At 46.2% G+C, this 21124-nt stretch overlaps 1 protein-coding gene across 1 annotated transcript in view; it reads left to right on the forward strand.

The window, feature by feature from the left end:
• The window catches only part of CSMD2 (CUB and Sushi multiple domains 2), a 579318-nt gene that overhangs the window by 480941 nt on the left and 77253 nt on the right, over positions 1 to 21124 (forward strand). The window contains 9 exon segments of the mRNA XM_081055778.1: positions 1476 to 1580; positions 5448 to 5566; positions 6040 to 6109; positions 8114 to 8230; positions 11988 to 12197; positions 17254 to 17442; positions 19913 to 20089; positions 20092 to 20136; positions 20139 to 20237. Of these exon segments, the coding sequence (XP_080911904.1) occupies positions 1476 to 1580; positions 5448 to 5566; positions 6040 to 6109; positions 8114 to 8230; positions 11988 to 12197; positions 17254 to 17442; positions 19913 to 20089; positions 20092 to 20136; positions 20139 to 20237 (1131 nt within the window).

A 21124-nucleotide genomic window follows, 5' to 3' on the forward strand; every position in this document is an offset into this window, starting at 1 on the left:
TACCTAATCCCAGAACATGTTCATCACCCCAAAAAGAAACCAGATCCCTATTTGCACCCACTCCTCTTCGCCCCCCACTCCCACCTCCTGGCAACCACTAACCTACTTTCCATCTCCATGGATTTGCTTATTCCCGACGTTTCATAGACATGGGATCCTACAGTACGTGGCCTTTTGTATCTGGCTTCTTTCACTGGGCAGCATGTTTTCGAGGGTCGCATGTATCAGTACTTCATCACATGGCTAGACCTCATTTCATTTATTCATTCATCAGCTGATGGACATTGGATGTTTCCACTTACTGGCTGACGATGAATAATGCTGCTATGAATAGTCACATACAAGTTTCTATGGGGATATGTGTTTTCAGTTTTCTTGGGTATCTGCCTAGGAGTGGAATTCTTGATTTATGTGGTCACTCTATGTTTAACTTTTTGAGGAACTAACAAACTGTTTTCCAAAGTGGCTGCACCGTTTTCCATTCCAGGGGTGGACTTCAGACTGAGTGTAGTGTATGTTTTTGCCCAATAAACAAGTCAGTTACCTTATTTTGCCATGTATAATGCACACCCATGTTTTTGGCCCAAACTTTCAGGGAATCATTTTAATTTTTTAATTCAAATTTTTATTTGTTTACATATAGGTACTTTTTTTTGTATTATAAGGGAATTTTAACATTTATTTGTTAACATATCATGGTACAAGAAATTTTATGGAACAAGTAATTACAAAACACAAGAACGGGTACAAGGTATAAGAAATTTTATGTACCAGTAAAAAATTTACGATATTTACACATCATGGAGGGCCAAGAACTCATCGTTGTTGCCAGTTTGGTGTAAGTTCAACAAAACAGATTATCGCATTCCAGGGTATTATATTGCATACGATATCATTATTGATTTTCTAGAGTTCCACTTTTAACTTAAGCATAAATAAAATAATTAAAAACATTTATATAGATATGGAATTAATACTACCTATGTATAATGCGCATCCTTATTTTTTCCTCACAAATTTGGGCCAAAAAGTGTGCATTATATACGGCAAACTATAGTATTTGGGTCTTCTAGGCTCCAGAACCCATGTTGCCAAGATATAAAAAGGAGTCATATGCCCCATATAAACTTTCTGCAATGCTTGGATTACCCAGATAATGAGACATGTCGGAGTCATTTTGAGGGTGGCTGGAAGGGGGAACCAAACTCGCAGGCCAGCTGAGGAACTCACCCTACCTCTGGCATGAGCCTCTGCCACAGCTCATTTTGCAAGAAGTTGTTTGAGGTCTACCCCCTCCCTTGGACGTGGGAGACCCAGCACTCTGAGAAGTGCTAATTTGTCATTTAGTGAGTATAATAATTGGAGACATTTGGGGGCCTTGGGAGCAGAATGTCAGCAGGTAGCAAAAGCAAGAGAAAAAGGGAGCTGGAGCACTGGGGAGGCTAAGCCTGAATGGTCCCTCTCTCTTGCCCTAGGAACAACCGTGCCTGCCCTTCTGAACAGCACCTCCAACCAGCTCTACCTTCATTTCTACTCAGATATCAGCGTGTCGGCAGCCGGCTTCCATTTGGAGTACAAAAGTGAGAATCCAGAGTCTCAGCTGTGTACAGGGTTCAGGGTGGGAACTGACAGGTACTGAGTACCCACAATGAGTAGGGGTCCCACTGGGCTGTATTTCCTCCATCCCACTTAAGCCTTGTCACAGACCTAGCCAAGGGTGCTAAAGCTCAGCGAAGGTCCGAAACCTCCTCAAGGCAGCACAGCCCATAAATGATGGAGATGGGATTCACACCCAAATGTCAGTTACTCAGAAGCCTGTATGCTTTCTCCATGTCCATACCAGGAATGAGAAGGGGGCCTGGTCACTGACCTAGGCCCAGTATACAACTTGGGATATGAGAAAATAGAGCTGTTCTCCAGTCCTACAAACTGGCCTCTCCAACCCCTGGTTCTGTGATGCAGTTGTCTTTGGAAATGTGGGAAGGCAGGATTGGATGGGCCATCTTTGACAGCATGGGCCTGTGCACGGGGATGGAAGCCTCACCAGGTGCCGGAGACCTGGTAGGGTCAGTGGTGGATGTTATGCAGGTGCCCAGCTGGTCTCCAAAACGAATAAGCTTTATCCAGGTGATGGGGAGAGGATTAGCTGGATCCCAGGAGGCTCCTGGCCTGAAAGACCTGAAGAACGTACCTAGTCTTTCCTAGACCAGGGACAGCTTGAAGCAAAGACCCAGACGGGTGGAGAATAGAACAGGGACCTCTGAGATCTTCCTCTACAGACCTCCAAGGCTTCACTCAGCTGGTGGAGGGACGTGTCCTGGGTCTCTTGAATAATTCACATTTTTTCCCCCTTTACCCTCTTTTCTTTGTTCTTTCCAGTTTTGTGTCCTTATCCAATATTTTAATTTGAGTCCTTAAATGTTTCTTAGAATCTTCTCTTTATTTTTTTCTTCCAAAGATATTCTTCCTTCGTAAATCTCTTTGTCGTTCTACTGCCTCATTCCCAGAGAAAATTTACCTCTTTTTTGTGTTTTTTTTTGTTTAAGAGAACTGGTAGTTTTCTCCGTACCTGATGTTTATCAGCACTATCTTCTTATGGTGGGAAGAGCTGGGAAAAACACAGGCCCCGGTTAGTATTTGGAGACTGAAACTCCTAGGAGCCAAGGCCCTGTAGTTATGTTTTTGTTTCGTCGGTAATCTACAAAGAGGGACAGAAGGGGAGAATTCATTGCTGTTGTAGAGGCAAATGGTTTTGAAGGGTACTGAAAAGTCATATGTACTGCTATGACTCAGATTTAATGTTTATTTAATTGAAATGGAAATGGAACAATATGCTTTCAAAAGTAATAAATTGCATATGATAAAAAAATAATTCTCCCTTTGTTGCAAGCATGGCTTACATAAAATCAAGCTGTGCAATGTAAGAGAAACTAGAATGGACTTTTGTCTGTATCCCTCCTTCTTTCTCTCCCTGGCCTCACTTTTCTCCCCATTCCATTTTTAATCCTATCACATGCTTTTGCTCTGGCTTTCTCTCTGCCCCGGCTTCTCCTTCTGTCTATCACTGCCTTTCCAGTTAATTGGTCTTGCGTTACCATTTGTGATCACCTCACTAAATACTGAGTTGCATTCTTGAAGTGCAGGGAGGAGTGGGGAGAAATAGACAAGATAACAGCCAAAATGAAGTACTTCCAATGCAGCTTAATGATTGTTTTAATGCTGCCTTTAAGGTCTTTTGTCCCAGCTGCTCAGATTTGTGGACATAGCTCCAAATGGCCTTCATTCTCAAGCATCACATTCGCTTCTTAAATGCCCATGTAGGACAGGAGCTGCTTGGGAAGGGCATGAGGGAACTTTCTAGAGTGACAGCAATGTTGTGTAGTTTCAGTAGGGGTTTGGGTTATACAGGTGCATGCATTTGTCAAAACTCAGCAAATGTACACTTAGGATTTGTACATTTTGTTACATGTAAATTACCCTCAGAAGAAAACAAAAGCACGTGTGGTTATCTCATGCCCCTGTAGAATCTCAGCTCTGAATATGGCATGAGGATTCATCAGCTGCTGCACAAGAAGATGGGGCTGGAGTGTCCTAGGCTGGCCAGTTCTTCCGATTCCTTTTCCACAAGTGCCTGGCTCCCTGCAGGCACTGCATGCTCTGGGTTCCCCAAGGGACCTGCGATCTACCAGGGGGTTATCTACCAGAAGTTCTCTATCAGAAATCTAACAGGAGTGCTGAGGCTACCCTCTTCCAACCTCTCTGGTCCATGCAGGTACCCAAGGTCAGACTCAACCACAAATTTTCTAAGCCCATACACCCTCCTCTTGTTCCTGCCATCCTTGGTGAAAAAAAGAGTGCTTCCAAGTAGATGGAGAACTCAGTTTACAGCCATCCCTTTGCCTCATCACGGTTCTTCCAGCCCTTGTCCCTGGAGAGGTGCATTCCAAGTCCCATCCATCAGTAAATTCACAGGGGTTTCAAGCATCTTAAGTGCCCACACCTGCAGATGGGCACAGGAGAGCTATGGAGCCCACCAGGCAGGAGATGCTACATACCTGTTTGCTGTGGGAGTCAGCTAGGGAAAGATTCAAAGAGGATGAGGATGATTTCAGGAGGGGAGGCGAGGAGATCGGGACCAGGGTCAGACGTGAGCTCATGTGGCCTCAGGGTTGGGCCTCCATTTGGGCAGAGCTAGAGTCAGACTAGGTTTGATTTGCATCTCAGCTCTGTGGCTTACTACGGGCACATCTCTGGGCCTCTTGGCTTACATCATCACCTATGAGATGGGATGTTGAGACCTGCTTCAAGGGGATGAGATGATGTGTGTGACACACTCGCTCCAGCCTTGCTCATGGGATGTGCTCAGCGAGTGCTGCTTCAGTGATGATGGTATGGTGGGCAGGGAAGAGAAGGCAGGGGAGGAAGATTAAGAAGGATGTCCTAGCAAAGCACTGTGTACAATGCTGGGTGTATAATATGGAGTAAGGGAGTGCAGGTTGAATTTGAAAAGACAAGAAAGGAGAGTGAAGGAGGAGGTTTGAGAGCCTTCAGAAGTGATCTTGAAAAGGAACAGGCCATGACCATGAAGGTCCTAGAATGTGAGGATGATGAGATTCCATATAAAGGTGATGGGGACCTACTTCAAATTACTGACCAAGGAAGTCCCATGATTCAAAGAAAGAGATTAAGAACGTAAATTGCCTGTGAGTGAAGGATGGACGGGAATAGCAGTGGCTTAGGGTAGAGGATGAGAGGGAGACTACTAGGGGTCCAGCAGTGAGTGAGGGCCCAAGCTGACCATGGGAGATAATGTGTGGGGAGCCCTAGTACTGCTCCCAGAAAGAAGCTGGCCTGACCTTAAAAACACAACAAGAGAAAGAAGGCAGTGGAGTGAGTGTCTCATCTGCTGGCAAACTTCTCTCTGGACAGTCTGTCCCAGAGAGTGGGACTCTCTGAGCCCCCAGCATCACTGAGATGACGCTCTGACAAGTGCTCTCCTTTCCTCTTGCCCTTCCTTCACCTCTGTCCCAATTTCTTAGCTCTCAGGAATTGTCTTCTTAGGGCAAGGAAAATGGAGGGAAGTTGGGAGTCGGAGGCAGGAGTGATGTGAAAGGAGCTCATGCAGAGGGGTCTGGGGCCAGGGCTGGGGCAGCTCCCTAGCCTTCCTGCTCCAAACGCCTTCTGGAGAGCCCAGGGGGCAGGCGGCAGCCAGAATTCCCAGATGGTACCCACCTGCCCCAAGGAGCTTTGGTCTGTGAGACTTTTATGCCGTATAATTCTAATTTTCTCTGTGCACTGTGAGGTGAAAGGGTTTGGAAGTGCTAGCCGAGAGAAAGCCCAATTTGGAGGCACCCTTCTCCCAGCTGCCAGCATCACCCTCAGCCTAGGATCACGGTAACCTGCTGGGCTGGTCCATTCTCCTTTCCATCTGTCTCTGTCTTATCTAGCGGTGGGCCTAAGCAGTTGTCCAGAACCTACCGTGCCCAGTAATGGGGTGAAGACTGGCGAGCGCTACTTGGTGAATGATGTGGTCTCTTTCCAGTGTGAGCCGGGATATGCCCTCCAGGTACCTCCCCTTGGCACCCAGGGCAGGAAACAGGTGTCACCTGAGATGTGCTTGGCCAGAGAACAGGAAGCAGCCCCCAATTCCCCCGGGAACCATTATCCTCTCCTGGAGCTGTTCATGCAAAAGCCAAACTTTGCTGACTTCAGTGATTTGGCAGAAGCCCTCCTTGAATATGTTCCTGCAAAGTTTCAGTTTGATTAGACTTTAGGAAAATTTAATTTTCCTTTGAAGGCCATGAGGGACTCTAGCAATTAAAGGAGGCTTACAAGGAAGCTTGAGTCATGAGAATTCTGTAGTAATGGCAGTGATACGAGTAAGCATCCTTCCCAAAAATCCCTTTCCCACTTCCTCACTCCCCAGCCCACAGTCTTGTTCCCTAACACAAGGCCCCTGAATGAGCCCCCTGTTCTGAGTTGTACATATAATTGTGCCTGTGGGGGCAGCTAGCCCACCCATGTTGCTGATTCCTCCAGGGCCACGCCCACATCTCCTGCATGCCCGGAACCGTACGGCGCTGGAACTACCCACCTCCGCTCTGTATTGGTAAGAGAGCCCAGACTTTTCCAGTTCCTTCAAATCCACTTTCTCCCCAGGATTTGAGCTCAGTGACATGTCATTAAGTTTAAACCAAAAGGCAGTTTGGTATTCTGGGTCTGTTCGAAAGCAGTAATTTTAAGCTGATTTTTTTGTAAGCACTAACTCTCGTTTGAGGCTGTCATGGCTTTGGGAAACCTTCACCCACCATATGAAACATTGCAGGAGGCTTGCCCATTTGCAAAGGTTATGATGACCATTCTCATTCCATGTGATCAGCCAAATGGAACTTCTAGGCAGCTTGGGCTTTCCCCTATGACTTTTTATGGGACAGACAAGTAAAATCCACTAATAGAGAAGTGCTGAGGGTTACCTGTGAAATGAGAACTTGGCTTGGTTTGGTTTCATACTCCATGCGAAGCAATGATAAAGAGATCAATGGATACAAGAAAAGATGGGTTATTCACCCTTAGAAGTTTCTCATCAAGTTGAGGCAGGGGGAAAATAACGATAATGACTGAGTGCCTACTATGTGCAAAGCACAGAGAGAGCCGTGTGTTTCTTCAGAGGAGGTTATTACTCTCATTTTTGCAAATATGGAATCTAAGGCTTTCAGGATTAAAAGAAAAGTGGTAGAGTCAGGAATGGAAACCTAGGTTGTGCTGATGCCCAGGCAACTGTGAAGTACCTGCAAGGCTGACCTTGGGATAGGAAAGCAGCTGTGCTCACCCCTATACCACCAATGCCTTTGACCTTGGGATAGAAAGCAAGGTAAGTTGAAGGAGTGTCACTTGGGTGTAACAGAATTTCCGTTCTGTGATCTCACCAGGTATGGGGCCCGGTACTTCTCCGAGCAGTCAGAAATGTGACTAGTCATCCCAAGGCGCTTTCCTCCATGACGTAATACAAAGCGTCGCCAAGGAAACCACACACATTAATAGTAGCTGCCATTGGTTGAGGGTTTACCATGAGTGCCAGCCCCTGTTTCAAGTGAAGTACAGTCCTTTCTGTGGTAACCCCATACCAAGCCTGTGACGTAGGTGCTGTTGTTAGTTCTGTTTCACAGGGGTGGAGAACTGAGGTGTGGAGGGGTTTAGAAATTGCGCAGAGCCACACAGGAAGTGGGAGCCTTGGGATTGTGACCCAAGCGGTCAATGCCAGAGCTTCTGCTCTGAACGCGGTCACCGTTCTGTTCACATCCAAACAGAACCCTCTCCCCAGAAGCTTTTTCCCTAGACACTCTGGATCCCTGCCCTCTGCTCCTTGCCGTGGGATTCCATGACTGAGTAACCCCTTTCTGCGTACACAACCTTGTCCTAATAAGATGAGAAAGAAAAGCATTGCTGTCAACTGACCAGGCTGTACTCACAGCGCAGCTCTGCATCCTCACATGACTCTGAAGTCACGTGGGTTGGAGTCTCAGATGGCCTAGCCCCTTGTGGCCGGCTCCCCATGAAAGGCTGATCACAGTCACTTTGGCTGAGGGCGTTTTTCAGAGTTCTGAGGGTGGGCTCATGGTAAGGCTCATCTGTTGACCACCCAATCCCAAGGAGCATAAATTTACAAAGGGCCTGGCACGGTTTGTGGCACAGAGGAGGAACTAGGTGCAAGCCAGTCCCCTTCCTTCATCCTTTTACTTCAGTCTTGAAGAGTTGATTGGACGATGAGGAGAGGAAGATGTAGGGGATAATATAAGAAATGATCATACTTCTCTTGGAGCAGACTTGTGCTGCATGACCTCACTAAGGGAACTGACCTGAGAAGGGCATGCTCAAGATCAAGAGTCCATAACTTGGGCAGTCCTAGGATGCTGGGCAGCCCTTCCTGAATTTACTCAGTTTTTCCCATATGTGTAAATTTTTAAAGAGAGGAACTATAAGTTCCTCTAGATTCTCAAAAGGGTTTATGACTTGGGAAAGGTTCAAAATTGCTGCCCTAAGGGGTCATCCAAACATTGGCATGTCCCTGGACTGTCCGCAATGCTGTCCTAACCCTCTGGTCTCATTGTCACAGCACAGTGTGGGGGAGCAGTAGAAGAGATGGAGGGGGTGATCCTGAGCCCCGGCTTCCCGGGCAACTACCCCAGCAACATGGACTGCTCCTGGAAAATAGCACTGCCTGTGGGCTTCGGTAAGTCTTCATGCCCAGGTCTCTGGACTTAAAGCAACTGTCTGCTACAATCACTCAATAATCATGGTCGAGGCAGTTTAGCTCTCTGCCTCTGTTTCCTCATCTGTTGACCTCCTATACAATCATGATGGTCAATTAAGAATGGTAGAAATGAATGCTTTGAGAACATTAAATGTATGTGGAGGGAATCTTAGGAATTGCCATTATTATTATTATTATTATTATTATTATTATTATTATTATTATTATTTGAGTGAGCTAAAATCCAGGACTGTGGAATGAAAAATAAATCAGAGATGGTTAAAAAAAAATGGGGGGCGGGGATCTATTTTATAGAGACTAGACTTCACGTTGTGCTTTTAACTGTAATATCCATTTTCTCATCTTAATTAAATTGAGCCGAGGTCCACATGAAATTGAGTTTGCATTCTTCATAGGCACATTCTGGCTAGCCTTAGAGATTAGGAGATGTTTTTTTGTGGAAATGGAGTATTCCAGTAGGGAGCATACTGATGTGGGTACAAAATTAAATTGCTGATGATTCATGTATTGTGCCCTGGGAATATAATTTAACCCCAAATGTTGATGAGAAAAGGACTTGTGTTGACATGGAACTGATGGGCTGTCCACATAGGTCATCTTTCCCGAGTCATTGCCCTGCTCCTAGGAGCAAAATGTCCCAAGGGGATCTTTCCTGCACAGAGCTGTAGTCACCTCCCCGTCTGTGACCTCAGGAATGAAGAACACTTATTTTGTCCCTTACTATTCAACCTAGAATGGGTCTTCTGATGGAGAAAGCAATCTAAACTGGCCTTCTTTACGTCTGTTCTGAGAGGTGGAAAGAAATTGGTGACCCTCCAAAAGATGGAGCCTTATGTTTAGTACCATCTCCTGAAGGAAACCAGGGACAGATGATCGGGGGACACAATGATGATGACGTCGGCAGCCTTGGGAAACCTCAGATGTTGAGACACTGAGGAGAGAGGAGACAGGAGACCCTGTAGCTCTGCATCCAGGCATGGGCCAGAAGAACTTCAGATGATAGAGGAGGGCAACACCAAAGGAAAATAGAAGTTTAAATGTCACATCACTGTTCTCTCTAAGTCCTGGTGTTCGATCACTAGAGTTCTCTATCTCTAAGTCTTGGGTGCTTATTCAGCCCCTGGGGAAAAAGCCCCCTGCAGTGTCCAGCTGCATAAGGACCAGGATCCCTTGCTTTCAAGTGGATGTTGGACTCCAACACAGTCCCTAACGTGGCTTCAATGTGTAAAGAGCCACTGCATTTACAAGCTGCTGCCACTAGATAATAGTGGTCACATCCAGTTCTTTCCAGGGGCTCAATTCAGAATTCCTGCAGTCTTTAAAGAGCCCCTTTGATGGACGTGTAGCCCACAGTGTTAGGATGATACGTGGGCAGTGGAATGGAAAGCATAGGTTTCACCGATGATGTGTATAAAAGTGCTCATTGCAAAATTAGCCACAGTTTGGAAACAATCTATGTGTTCATTAGTAGGGGAGTGAATAGTGTAGTTGGATAAGTCATAAAATGGAATTAATATGGCATTAAAATCAGTCAACTATATCTTTATGAGCATATATCAACATGAATAGACCTTGAAAATTGCAACATTGAATACAAAATAAGTTTAAAAAACTGTATATAAAGTATATCAATGATATATTGATGTGAATGTTTAAAACAAATAAACCCAGATATTATTTAAGAATCTTAAAAACATGAGCTAGAAGGGTATCTTCCAAATTCATGACACTGACTGCCTCTGTGGAGGAAAGTGGGGAATGGAAAGGGCAGGAGACATGAAGTGTCTTCAACGTTATATGTCAAGTCTTATTTTCTCCTTCAAATAATCAGATGCAAAATCATCACACACATGAGCTCATTCTAAGCAAATTAGGAAGTACATATGAGCAAATTTGAAAATGAAGATTACCTGTAATCCCACCACACATTCACTAACAGCTTAGTCCTCACCTTGGAAAAGTAACCCCATGAAGACGAGGACCTTGTTGGTCTTGTTCGTCCCCGGTCAGTGCCTAGCACAGCCCTGATACATGGCAATATTCAATAAATATTATTAGTGAACCAATGAATATTCTTCTAGTTTTTAAACACAAAAATGAAAATTATATACAACCTACTATTTTGCAATCAGATTTTCACAACTAACATTGTGGACATTTTCCTCTGCTCAGTAAATATATTTCTTCAATATGATTTTAATAGTAACCTAATTTTAAGAAATCTTATCATAAGCAAATATTAATATTCCCACCTCCATTCTCCAAAGAATATGTTAATATGTCAGTTAAGGATTTAATTAGTCATTTAACCTGTCAGGTTGTTAGCTCTTGATTAATCCAATAAGATCCCAAAGTATAAACTTCACTTCTTCTTTTTTTTTTTTTTTTAAGATTTTATTGGGGAAGGGGAACAGGACTTTATTGGGGAACAGTGTGTACTTCCAGGCCTTTTTTTCCAAGTCAAGTTGTTGTCCTTTCAATCTTAGTTGTGGAGGGTGCCATTCAGCTTCAAGTTGTTATTCTTTCAGTTTTAGTTGTGGAGGGCGCAGCTCAGCTCCAGGTCCACTTGCCATTGCTAGTTGCAGGGGGCGCAGCCCACCATCCCTTGCAAGAGTCAAACCGGCAACCTTGTGGTTGAGAGGACACACTCCAACCAACTGAGCCATCCAGGAGCTCAGCAGCAGCTCAGCTCAAGGTGCCATGTTCAGTCTTAGTTGCAGGGGGCACTGCCCACCATCCCTTGCAGGACTCAAGGAATCGAACCAGCAACCTTGTGGTTGAGAGCCCGTGCTCCAACCAACTGAGCCATCCGGGAGGCAGCTCAGCTCAAGGTGCCATGTTCAATCTTAGTTGCAGGGGGTGGAGCCCACCATCTTTTGCGCGAGGAATTGAACCGGCAACCTTGTGGTTAAGAGCCCACTGGCCCATGCTGTACGTAATCAATAATATTGTGATAGCGTGGTATGGTGTCAGATGGTTGCTGGACTTATCATGTTGGTCACTTCTTTAGGTATATAACAACTGTGGTGTACACCTGAAACTAACATAATGTTGTATGTTGGCTATATTTTTAATAAAAATCTTTAAAAATGCTTACATTAAAAAAAAAAAAAAAAAAAAAGAGCCCACTGGCCCATGTGGGAATCGAATCGGCAGCCTTTGGAGTTAGGAGCACGGAGCTCCAACCACCTGAGCCACCAGGCCGGCCCCTAAACTTCACTTCTTAATGGAGCCGATCGGACAATGTATTTTTCTAAGCCTTATATTTCTGAATTATCATAAATGTTCTAGAAAATGCCAGTCTTGAAGTTCATGTCTTTCAATTGGGTGTGGGGGGGTATTATTTTTAAGTAAATAGTTTATTTTAGCAAAGCTGTCTTTATACTGACATTAGACATAAGGATCACAAATTTAAATCAAGTGTTAATCCTGAACTTTGTTTTCAATACAATAAAAGGGACTCGAGATAGAGGTCTGAAATGACTGATGCCTTTCCTTTTGAGTGAACAATATATTTTCAGTTCAGTCCTGCCTGAAGACAAGAGACTGGGCTGGACTGGCAACTCCCAAAGTCTGTTCTGGAAATTCTAATTGGGTGGGAAGTCAGTAGTAGGGACACGTGGGCTCTGGCAGGAAATGCTTTCATGAGGTGGCACACTTGAAGCACACTTGACTGTATTGCTTTGGGCACTGTCTGCCTCTGTCTTGCTCCTAGGAGCTCATATCCAGTTCCTGAATTTCTCCACGGAGCCGAACCATGACTTCATAGAAATCCGGAATGGCCCCTACGAGACCAGCCGCATGATGGGCAGATTCAGTGGAAGTGAGCTTCCAAGCTCCCTGCTGTCCACGTCCCACGAGACCACTGTGTATTTCCACAGTGACCACTCCCAGAACCGCCCAGGATTCAAGCTGGAGTATCAAGGTAAGGACAAGGAGGACCCGTTTGCTCCTCTGTCCATCCCATCTGTTACCCAGTCTCCCATCTTCCCCGCCTCCCACGTAGGGGAGAGAACACAGGAAGGGCTGAGGGTGGTGGCAGGCCTATCCACAGAGCCTTCTTTTCGGTGGCATTTCTCTCTGGACCAGCGGAGACTGTCTAACCCCATTTGGCAAGCCTTTTCCAGGGTGGCAGCCCAACAGCACCCTCGGAGGCTAACCTCTGTCCACACCCATTAGCCAACAGCTTTCCCTGAGCAAGTGTTCCACCTTAGGTAACTCTGAGTGTCCAGCCAGCTACTTGCCTTGGCCTTGGTAGGCTTACTTACTCCCTCTGGGTCCTCCCCTGTATGTCAGGCCCAATTGTACTCTGCAAAGCTATGACATAATGAAGGATTCCAGTGACAATCCCAGGAGAGCCCACTGAGCCTTCACAGTGAGACAGGCCCATGTACTCCAACTGAGGATTTTCCTGTGTGAGGCCCAAGCACACTCACTGCAGCGCCCCTTCCAGTGGTGAAATCCTGTGACAGGCCCCATTCTTTCAGGCACATTTTCCCTGGAACAAGCCTCATCCACTCCAACTCAGACTCCCCCTGTGTGAGGGGCCATAACCTGTGACTAAGTAAATGTGGCCCAACCTGTGCAATTGTACATGGCGGCCCTGGATAGGCCCGACTTCTCTCTCAGAGGCTTCCCTAGTGTGACTCACTGAACCATTTGTTCTAAGTCATTTCTCAGATTCTTCCACTGATTTTTTTCACATTTTTAGATTTTTCCAATACTAATACATGCTTATAAAAAATTAAAATATTACAGGTGTTTTTATGAGTGCATCATAGAAAGTCAAAAGTTCTCCCATAATCCTATTTCCAACCCCACCTGATGTAGAGCTATCAACTCTCAACAGTTTGATTTCCCCATTTTTTTCTACCTATATTGACATAACTATATTATTATGTCTTAACCAAAACCGCATCATATTATAAATACTGTTTTGCATTTTTCTTTTTCAAAGTTATTGTTTAAATACACACTTTACAAACGCACTCTCCATGTTAAAAAAGAGATGAAGAAATAAAGACATTAAAACATTACAGAGAAAGCCAAGCACTCTGTCTATAGCCTCCAAACACAGTATTATTCCTCAGAAATAACCACTATTGTTTTGTTGTGATCATTCCAGATCTTTGTGCCATGTGTTGACATACATGTTATATGTATCTGTGGAAAATAGGTCATGTTTCATGAATTTTGGGGTTGTGTGTTCTACGTAAATATGGAATATTCTCTATATATAATGTTCCAACATTTGGCTTTCTCATCCCTTGTCAGAAATGAATGCTGGTGTGGATTTGGGCTTGTCATTTAGGGAAGGCCTACAGGGTGTTCCAAGGTGGGCACATTGCACCAGTCACACAGGTGCTGCCTCTTCGAGTGCTATGTCTGCTCTGGCGGGAACTTCAGTGAGCGTGCTTGGGCTTATCACCACAGGGGAAGCCTCAGGAGGAGGAGCCGGGCCTCTCACACCAGTGAAGCGGTAGGGAGAAGCTGTGCCTTTTACCCCAAGAGTGACACTTCATCTTCATCAGTAGTAAGGACGCCGCCACACCCAGTGAAGCTGTGTGTGGGCTTGTCATAGGGGCCAGCCTTACTTAACGAAGCTTGCCTGTGCCAGTTAAGTGCACCCAGCCTCGGTGGGCGGTGTGGGGCTGTCAAATCGGCCACAACACGTCAGACGGCTCCAGTCTGTCACAGAAAGGCTCAGGCCCACATTTGTGGTCAGCGTTCCTCTCTGGGACACATGCATGTCCTTCTCAGTCTTCCCTGTATATGAGCTTACTCAGGCTGCTATAACAAAGGACCACAGGCTGGGTTGGCTTAAACAACAGAAATGTATTCTCTCACAGTTCTGGCAGCTGTAAGTCCCAAAATCAGGGTTCCCTCTGAGGGCTGTGAGGAAGAATACACTCCATGCCTCTCTCCTACTAACTTCTGGTGGTTTGCTGGCAATCTCTGGCATGTCTTGACTTGTAGAAGCACCACCCCCATCTCTGGCTTCATCTTCACATGGTTTTCTCCCTCTGTGTCTGTCTGTCTCCAAAGTTCCGTGTTTCATCAGGACACCGATCGTACTGGATTAGGATATGACCTCTTGTAATTTAGGTAAAGAGAGATAAAGGCCTTATCTCCAAATAAGGTCACATTCTGAGGTCCTAGGGGCTAGGACTCCAACATATGAATTTGTTGCACCCTCTGACAGCCGCAGTGCTCTCCCAGAGGCTTCTCTTCTTGGATAAATACAAGTACTGATGAAGCCATCGTGATAGGGACAGCTGCTCTGGGGCCTACCCAAGTCAGTGTGATGGGATCAGACACTCTTACCCCGTTCCCCGTATGAGAAGCCCACTTGTCCTTAGAAGAGTCCCTCAGGCTCCGTCAGCTCCCTCTCATAGAAGAGACCTACCTACCTACGTCCATGGAGCCCTGATCTCGGGCTTAGCCCTCCCCGGTCTTGACTTTTGTGACGTACTCCTGCTCAGACTTCCCTGCACAAGGTCCTATACGGAGGCTTCTGGAACGACAGGCCAACACTCTAGGGTAGCGTTCCTCTGTGATGTGCCCATTATACCCACTGATGGCACATGTTCAGAGGCCCAGTCCCCTGAGGATTTTCCCTGTGTGTGGTGCAGGGGGAGGGAGCAGGAAACAAGGTAGGTTCTATGTATGTCTTCAGAGGCCCAACACCTCCACCAGGAATTGGCCCAGCTGTGTGAGAGACCCAGCAAAGCCCACTGGGGTTTCCAGCCATGGTGGGCCTACCTCCTCCCACTCACATTTTCCCAACATGATTTGCCTGGATGTTCCCCTTCAGGCTTCCCTTGGGTCACAGGCCCAGCTACTCCCTCAGTGCCTGCCTGTGGGCCACGGTCCTGATGCTACATAAGGAACCACGCTTGGTGTCAGGGCAGCTGCTCCCCCTCAGACTTGACCTCGACTTCCATTAGGCTTCTTGTTTGATGACCCCAAACTCTTGGACTAGGTTGTCTCTGTGCCCAAGGCCCAGACACTCTCACTGAGGCCTTACAATTTGTCACTGACCAAATAGACCCAAGTACTTTTTCCTGCCCGATAGGCCCACACTCTCCACTGACACTTTCCTTAGCCCTATGGAATTGTACCTTGTAAAGAAGCTCTAACCACTCGCCCCAGGTTTTCCTTTTATGAAAAGACCTGCTTCTTGACAGAGCCACCTGTCACCACTGAGGCGGTCGCTAACAAGCAGGCCCAGCTTCTGTGGTCCCTCGACTTTCTCTGGAAGAAATCCAACTCCTTACTTTTACTCAAACTTCCTTCTGTTAGATACTCTGACTTTCCTAGACTGGGGTTTTCCTTTCCCTTCTTCAGGTAAATATTGCCCCCAATTTTTTAATAACAGCATAAGCTACTCCTACCCAGGTCTCTCAATCTGGCAGGCTTAACTTATTCCATTAAAACTTCTCAGGAGGTTGTATTTATAAAGAACTTAGCAGAAGGACAAGGCATAGAATTATTCCAAAATATTAGGCATCATGATTATTAATGTTTTTAGTTATGGCACTTTTTTTAAATTGTATCTGTTTCCAATGTAGTGTCTCCTGTGGGACAGGAGCCCTTCTTTAGGGAAGCAGAAGATTCTGCTTCTCAGGGTTCGTTTCTGCCCTGTAGGCCCAATCTCTCTCTTTGAAGCTTCTCCTGGCAGAAACGGGCTCTGAGATTTTTCTCAGTATGAAAGCAATCTAGGTACTGTCACTTAAATGTCTCTCATTTTGAAAAGTCCACCTTCTTCCTATAAGAGAGACCCAGACACTCCTTACGGCTGCTCCTGGTTCTAACATGGGCCCCCTCTCCTTAGGCTCCTCACCATCGATGAGTCCACATATTCCCACTGACACTTCTCTTTAAAGGTTCCTCCCATCCATTCGGTCACCTACCTGGGCAAGAGGCTCCCTGCTTCTACTCTGACTTTCATTTGCCAGATCACCCAACCCCTCTGCTGCTGACAGGGCCACCTCTCTCCTTTGGCTGACCATACCACCCACTCCCACTATAGCTGCTCAGTTTTTTGACGCACCCAATTACCTTGATGATTTTTCAGGGAAACCTGCCCAGTTCTTCCCAGTAAGACTTCTTTGTACATATCAAATGGAAATGCATAACACAGCCACCATCACAGAGGGTGTGCTTAGGAAATGTCAGCTTCACGAGCATTGTTCTTTATACTGTTATGACATGTGACGAATATACCCACTTCTGCGGAGCATTCGTGTGATTTCCACTCCTACCACTGAGAATTTCCACTGTAGGAATGTTCCTTCTACTCTCACTGCCAACTTCCTGTGTAGGGTGGGTCTGATTACTGCCACAAAGGCTTTTCTTTGTCCTGTGGATCCAGTTAAGGAAAGGCTGTGCTCTGTGGCACATGCTCAGCACATCCCTCAGCCACCTCTCCCTGAGTGGCAGGCCTCATCTGTTTCCATCAAGGTGTCAGGTTTTGAGTCAGACCCACCCATTCTCAGGAAGCAGATTTCTGGCTCTTTGGAAGGACTTCTTTGTATGGCAGTCGCATTCCTTTTAACCCAGCTAGTCCCTCAGAAGAGTTTCTCTCCTTGCCATAGGTTTGGCTTGTTCCCACCAGGTTCCTTCCTTCCTGATCGGCTTCTCAGGGTGGGAAAGACCTCACTCAAGTCCTCACTGCTTCCTATGTTTGTGATCTTGATCGCTGTCATCATGGTTAAATGAGATAAACACATGAAAGAACCAGGTCAACACCTGGCCCCAAGGAGGTGCTCGGAAACAATGGTTCAGTGTAGCATTGTCTTCCTTGAGCCTCCTTTTCCCATGGAAGCAATAATAACACATACCATTTATTGAGCTCTTGCTATATGCCAGTACAGTCCAAGTCTTGACGCTTTATCACTGGTAACTCTGCTGCTCCTCTTCTGGCTGGGGAGAAAATGCCCAGAGAGAATAAAGTAGCCATCTCTCCTGATCTTTTCCAGCCTATGAACTTCAAGAGTGCCCAGACCCAGAGCCCTTTGCCAATGGCATTGTGAGGGGAGCTGGCTACAATGTCGGACAATCAGTGACCTTTGAGTGCCTTCCAGGATATCAACTGATGGGCCACCCTGTCCTCACATGTCAACATGGCACCAACCGGAACTGGGACCACCCCCTGCCCAGGTGTGAAGGTATGTCCCTCCCTCATCCCTTGGGATTTTTTCTTGGGCAGACTAATCTAGCATAGTCCTACGTCTACCTGCCTGCACCCTGGGATCATTCCTGCTGGGTGGTCCTGGCAAACCTTGTCCATCTGCTTTCATATGGATGGTACCCAGCCTATCCAGGGAGGGGTCTGGGGGACAGAACTCTGGGCCAGAGCTAGGGAGGACCTGGGGAGGTATAGGCCACAGCCAAGGAAAAACATGATCAGCCCTTGGGAATATCCAACCTGATGGGCTAAACGTCTCCGATCAGAAGGGAAGACTATACATGAGGGTGTAGGAGCCAGTGGTGTGCTGAGGGATAGAAAGGTGGAGATCATGGCACCTTCCCAAAGGGAGAAGAGAAGCCTCTTTCTAGGAAACTTCTTGTCTCCCTCTTCACCTGCCCTGCCCCCCTCATTCTCTTCCTCCTACATGTGCCTAGAGAATCTGAGTTGATAATACCAGGGAGCTAGAGGTGGCACTTTCCTGGGTCTTCATTCACCAGAACTAGGATGGAAAAAGGCCTAGACGCTGTGCTGCCTCTACCCCCATCTGCTCACCTCAGTTCCATTTTCCTTCATTTTTCACTCTTGGGGCTCAGCATTTTCCTGAAAGAGAAGCTGGGATTTGTCTTAAAAGGGGAAAGCTGGGCAGGAGGACAGCACAGTTCAGGAGAAGGTACCCCAGCTCCTGGGCTCCATCCCTGAACCACTTTGCCTCTCTGAGCTTTAGTTTCTGCCTTAGTACAATGGGGCTTCTCATCTCTACTCTTAAGAGCTGGAAGGGTTTCAAGATGGCTCCTGTGAAGTGCCCAGTATGATAACTGGTTCACAGACAGTGAGCTTGAAGTATTAACTCTCCATAGAAAAACAGATCTTGTTTGCAGAACTGAACTGTGCTGGTATCAGAATATATGATCGCAATTTCTAAACTATTAAACCCCTAGTTTGTTTTTCAGATGTTCAGAACTATTCCCATGTATAACCCGTCCATCATGAATTGTTGGTTGATCATGTGCTCTATGACAAGTTTCATTGTGGACTTTCTTCCTTTTATTCCTTTTCCCACCGTGTTTGTCTTTTTATGGTATCACAGGAGAGAGAAAAGAGTGGTGCTCAGTTGGATATCTTGAGTCAGAAGCTCTTCTCCCCCCTGAAGAAGTTCTTCCCTTGGCTTCTTTGATGCCTTATTCTCTTCTTTTCCAATTACCTTCCTATCTGCCAACCCTTTGGTCATCTTTTTCTTCACTTATCCTGAGACATGTAAATTCCAACATATTCAAAATTGAACTCATTGTCTTTCTGCCATTAAACCGAATCCTCATCTACTAAAGGAACCTCTAGTCACCTGGTTACTCAGCCCTTAATTGGGGCATCTTCCTTCTCACTTATCTACCGCGTTCACCAAGTCTTCCTAATTCTACATCCTAATTATCTTTCAAATGCATCCATTTCTCTCAAATGCATCTACTGCCTCTACCTTAATCCATGCAACCACTTAGATGAGGTTCTCCCAACCTTCAGTTTTGCACTCCTCAATCCATTTTTCGCAATGTAGCTGGAGTGAGTCTTCAAAACCATCAATATACTCCTGACACTCCCCTACTCAGAAGTTAGCAAGGCATCCCCATCTTCCTTAGGGTAGATTCCGAACCCCTTAATGTAGCATACCATGTCCTTCAGGACCTGCTTCCCACGTACCTCCTGGTATTCTCCACTCTCACAGACTTTGCACTCCAGCTAAGCTGAAATACTTTCAGTTTTCCCATGTGCCACATTCTCTTACCTCCGGTTCTTAGCACATGCTGTTCCTTCCTCACAGAGCATTGCTCTCCTCTCCTGCTTAGCCCTTGTCGTCCTTCAGGTCTGAGTGGAAATATAGATTCTTCCAGAAATCCTTCCCCACCATCACAAAGCCAGATTAGGGGCTCCCTAAATGTTCCTGTGGTGTTCCACACTGATGGCATGCAGCCCCTATGCTGTAGATGCCAGTATATGTGGCTGTATCCCAGTGGACTGTGAGTTCCATGCCACAGAACCATGTGCTTTGATATCCTTACTCCCTTTTGTCTCTTCTCAGCAAAAGTACTTCAGCCTTGACTCTAACATCTGCTCCCCCACCCCGATTTCTAGGAAAAGAGAAGGGAGAGCTTTCATGTGTCCTTCCTTCTGGGCAGGTCTCGTCCATGAGAGAGAGAACGAGGGAGGCCAGAGGCTGAGACAGGCCCATAGAGGCATCTGCACTGAAGATCAGGACGAGACAGGGCGTGGTGTGTTTGGACTGAAGGAGAAAGCCAGGCCCAGCCCTCCTCAGCCCCATTGCCTCTCCCCACCCACCCTGATCTCCTTGGACAGGATGATTTGTACTGGGAGCTGGGACTTCTTTAGGAAGTCATCTGAATTCTCGGGTGGGAGGTGGTCTCCAGCACTCACGTGTTCGTGTTCCCTGCCTACAGTGCCCTGCGGTGGGAACATCACCTCTTCCAATGGCACTGTGTACTCCCCTGGCTTCCCCAGTCCATACTCCAGTTCCCAGGACTGTGTCTGGCTGATCACCGTGCCCATTGGTCATGGCATCCGCCTCAACCTCAGCCTGCTGCAGACAGAGCCCTCCGGAGACTTCATCACCGTCTGGTAGGGCCAGATGCCATGTCAGCAGCCAATAAGAAAGGGACATTAGCTGGGCTCTAAGCTGGATTACCCATCTATTTGTTAAGAACACCAAGAGAATGGAATTACATGACTGCCAGCCTCCTGGGTTTCAAATAGAGACGGTGGAATGTGGGGTCAGCTTCAGTTAGCACTTATGACCCCTTGAAGGGAGAGTCATGGGAGAGCAGTGGTTCCCAGCCTGGACTCCTGCTGGCGCTCCATGGAAGTACCAATGGGTGTGAATGGGAGTGGTCATAGGTATGCAGACTTTTCACAGTATTTCCAGAGTCTAAACCAAAATTCTGCATTTCCTAAGATAAGCCAACCAGACTAATGAAAGAGCTTTAGAGTGGAATTTTGTGAAATCCCACTGGATGTCTCATGCTGAGCCAGCACTGCCCACCAGAACTTTCTGCAGTGATGGGTATATTCTGTATCTGTGCTTTCCAATATGGCAGCCACTAGCTACAAGTGGCCATTGAGTATTTGAATGTGACTAGACTGACTAAGGAGCTGATTTTTAAATTTTAAATTTATTTAATTTTAATTACTTTAAATGTAAATAGCCATATGTGGCCTAATGGTTACAAATTGGACAGCTCAGCCTTGAGTTATATAGTTAGAATATCTTGAGTTCATTTTAAAATAGGAATACAAATTATTAGTTGATAAGTACAGTTTTCTAGACCGTTTTTTCCAAACCCCTTGATCTTTGGACAAAGATATAATTTTAAAATTCCTTTGTATGGAGATTACTACCATCCTGGGAATCAATAGGGGATAGTGGCAATCTCTTTCCCAAATTCCCAGGTATGGATAACTGTAACCAGACTTCCCTGGATTAATTTCTATGCACTAGTTAAGAACAGTTGGAAGGGAATAGATAATTTTCCAAGGAAGAAATCCCTTGCCCAGGAAGGTAACATGGTTATGTCTCTGCCTGGGGGACAGGAAATGGGCCGGTGTAGATAGTTGCATGAGCTTCCGTCGTACCTCTTCCATAGCCCTGTCCAGTG

This window comes from Rhinolophus hipposideros (assembly GCF_964194185.1).
Source record: "Rhinolophus hipposideros genome assembly, chromosome: 8".
Lineage (NCBI taxonomy): Eukaryota > Metazoa > Chordata > Mammalia > Chiroptera > Rhinolophidae > Rhinolophus > Rhinolophus hipposideros.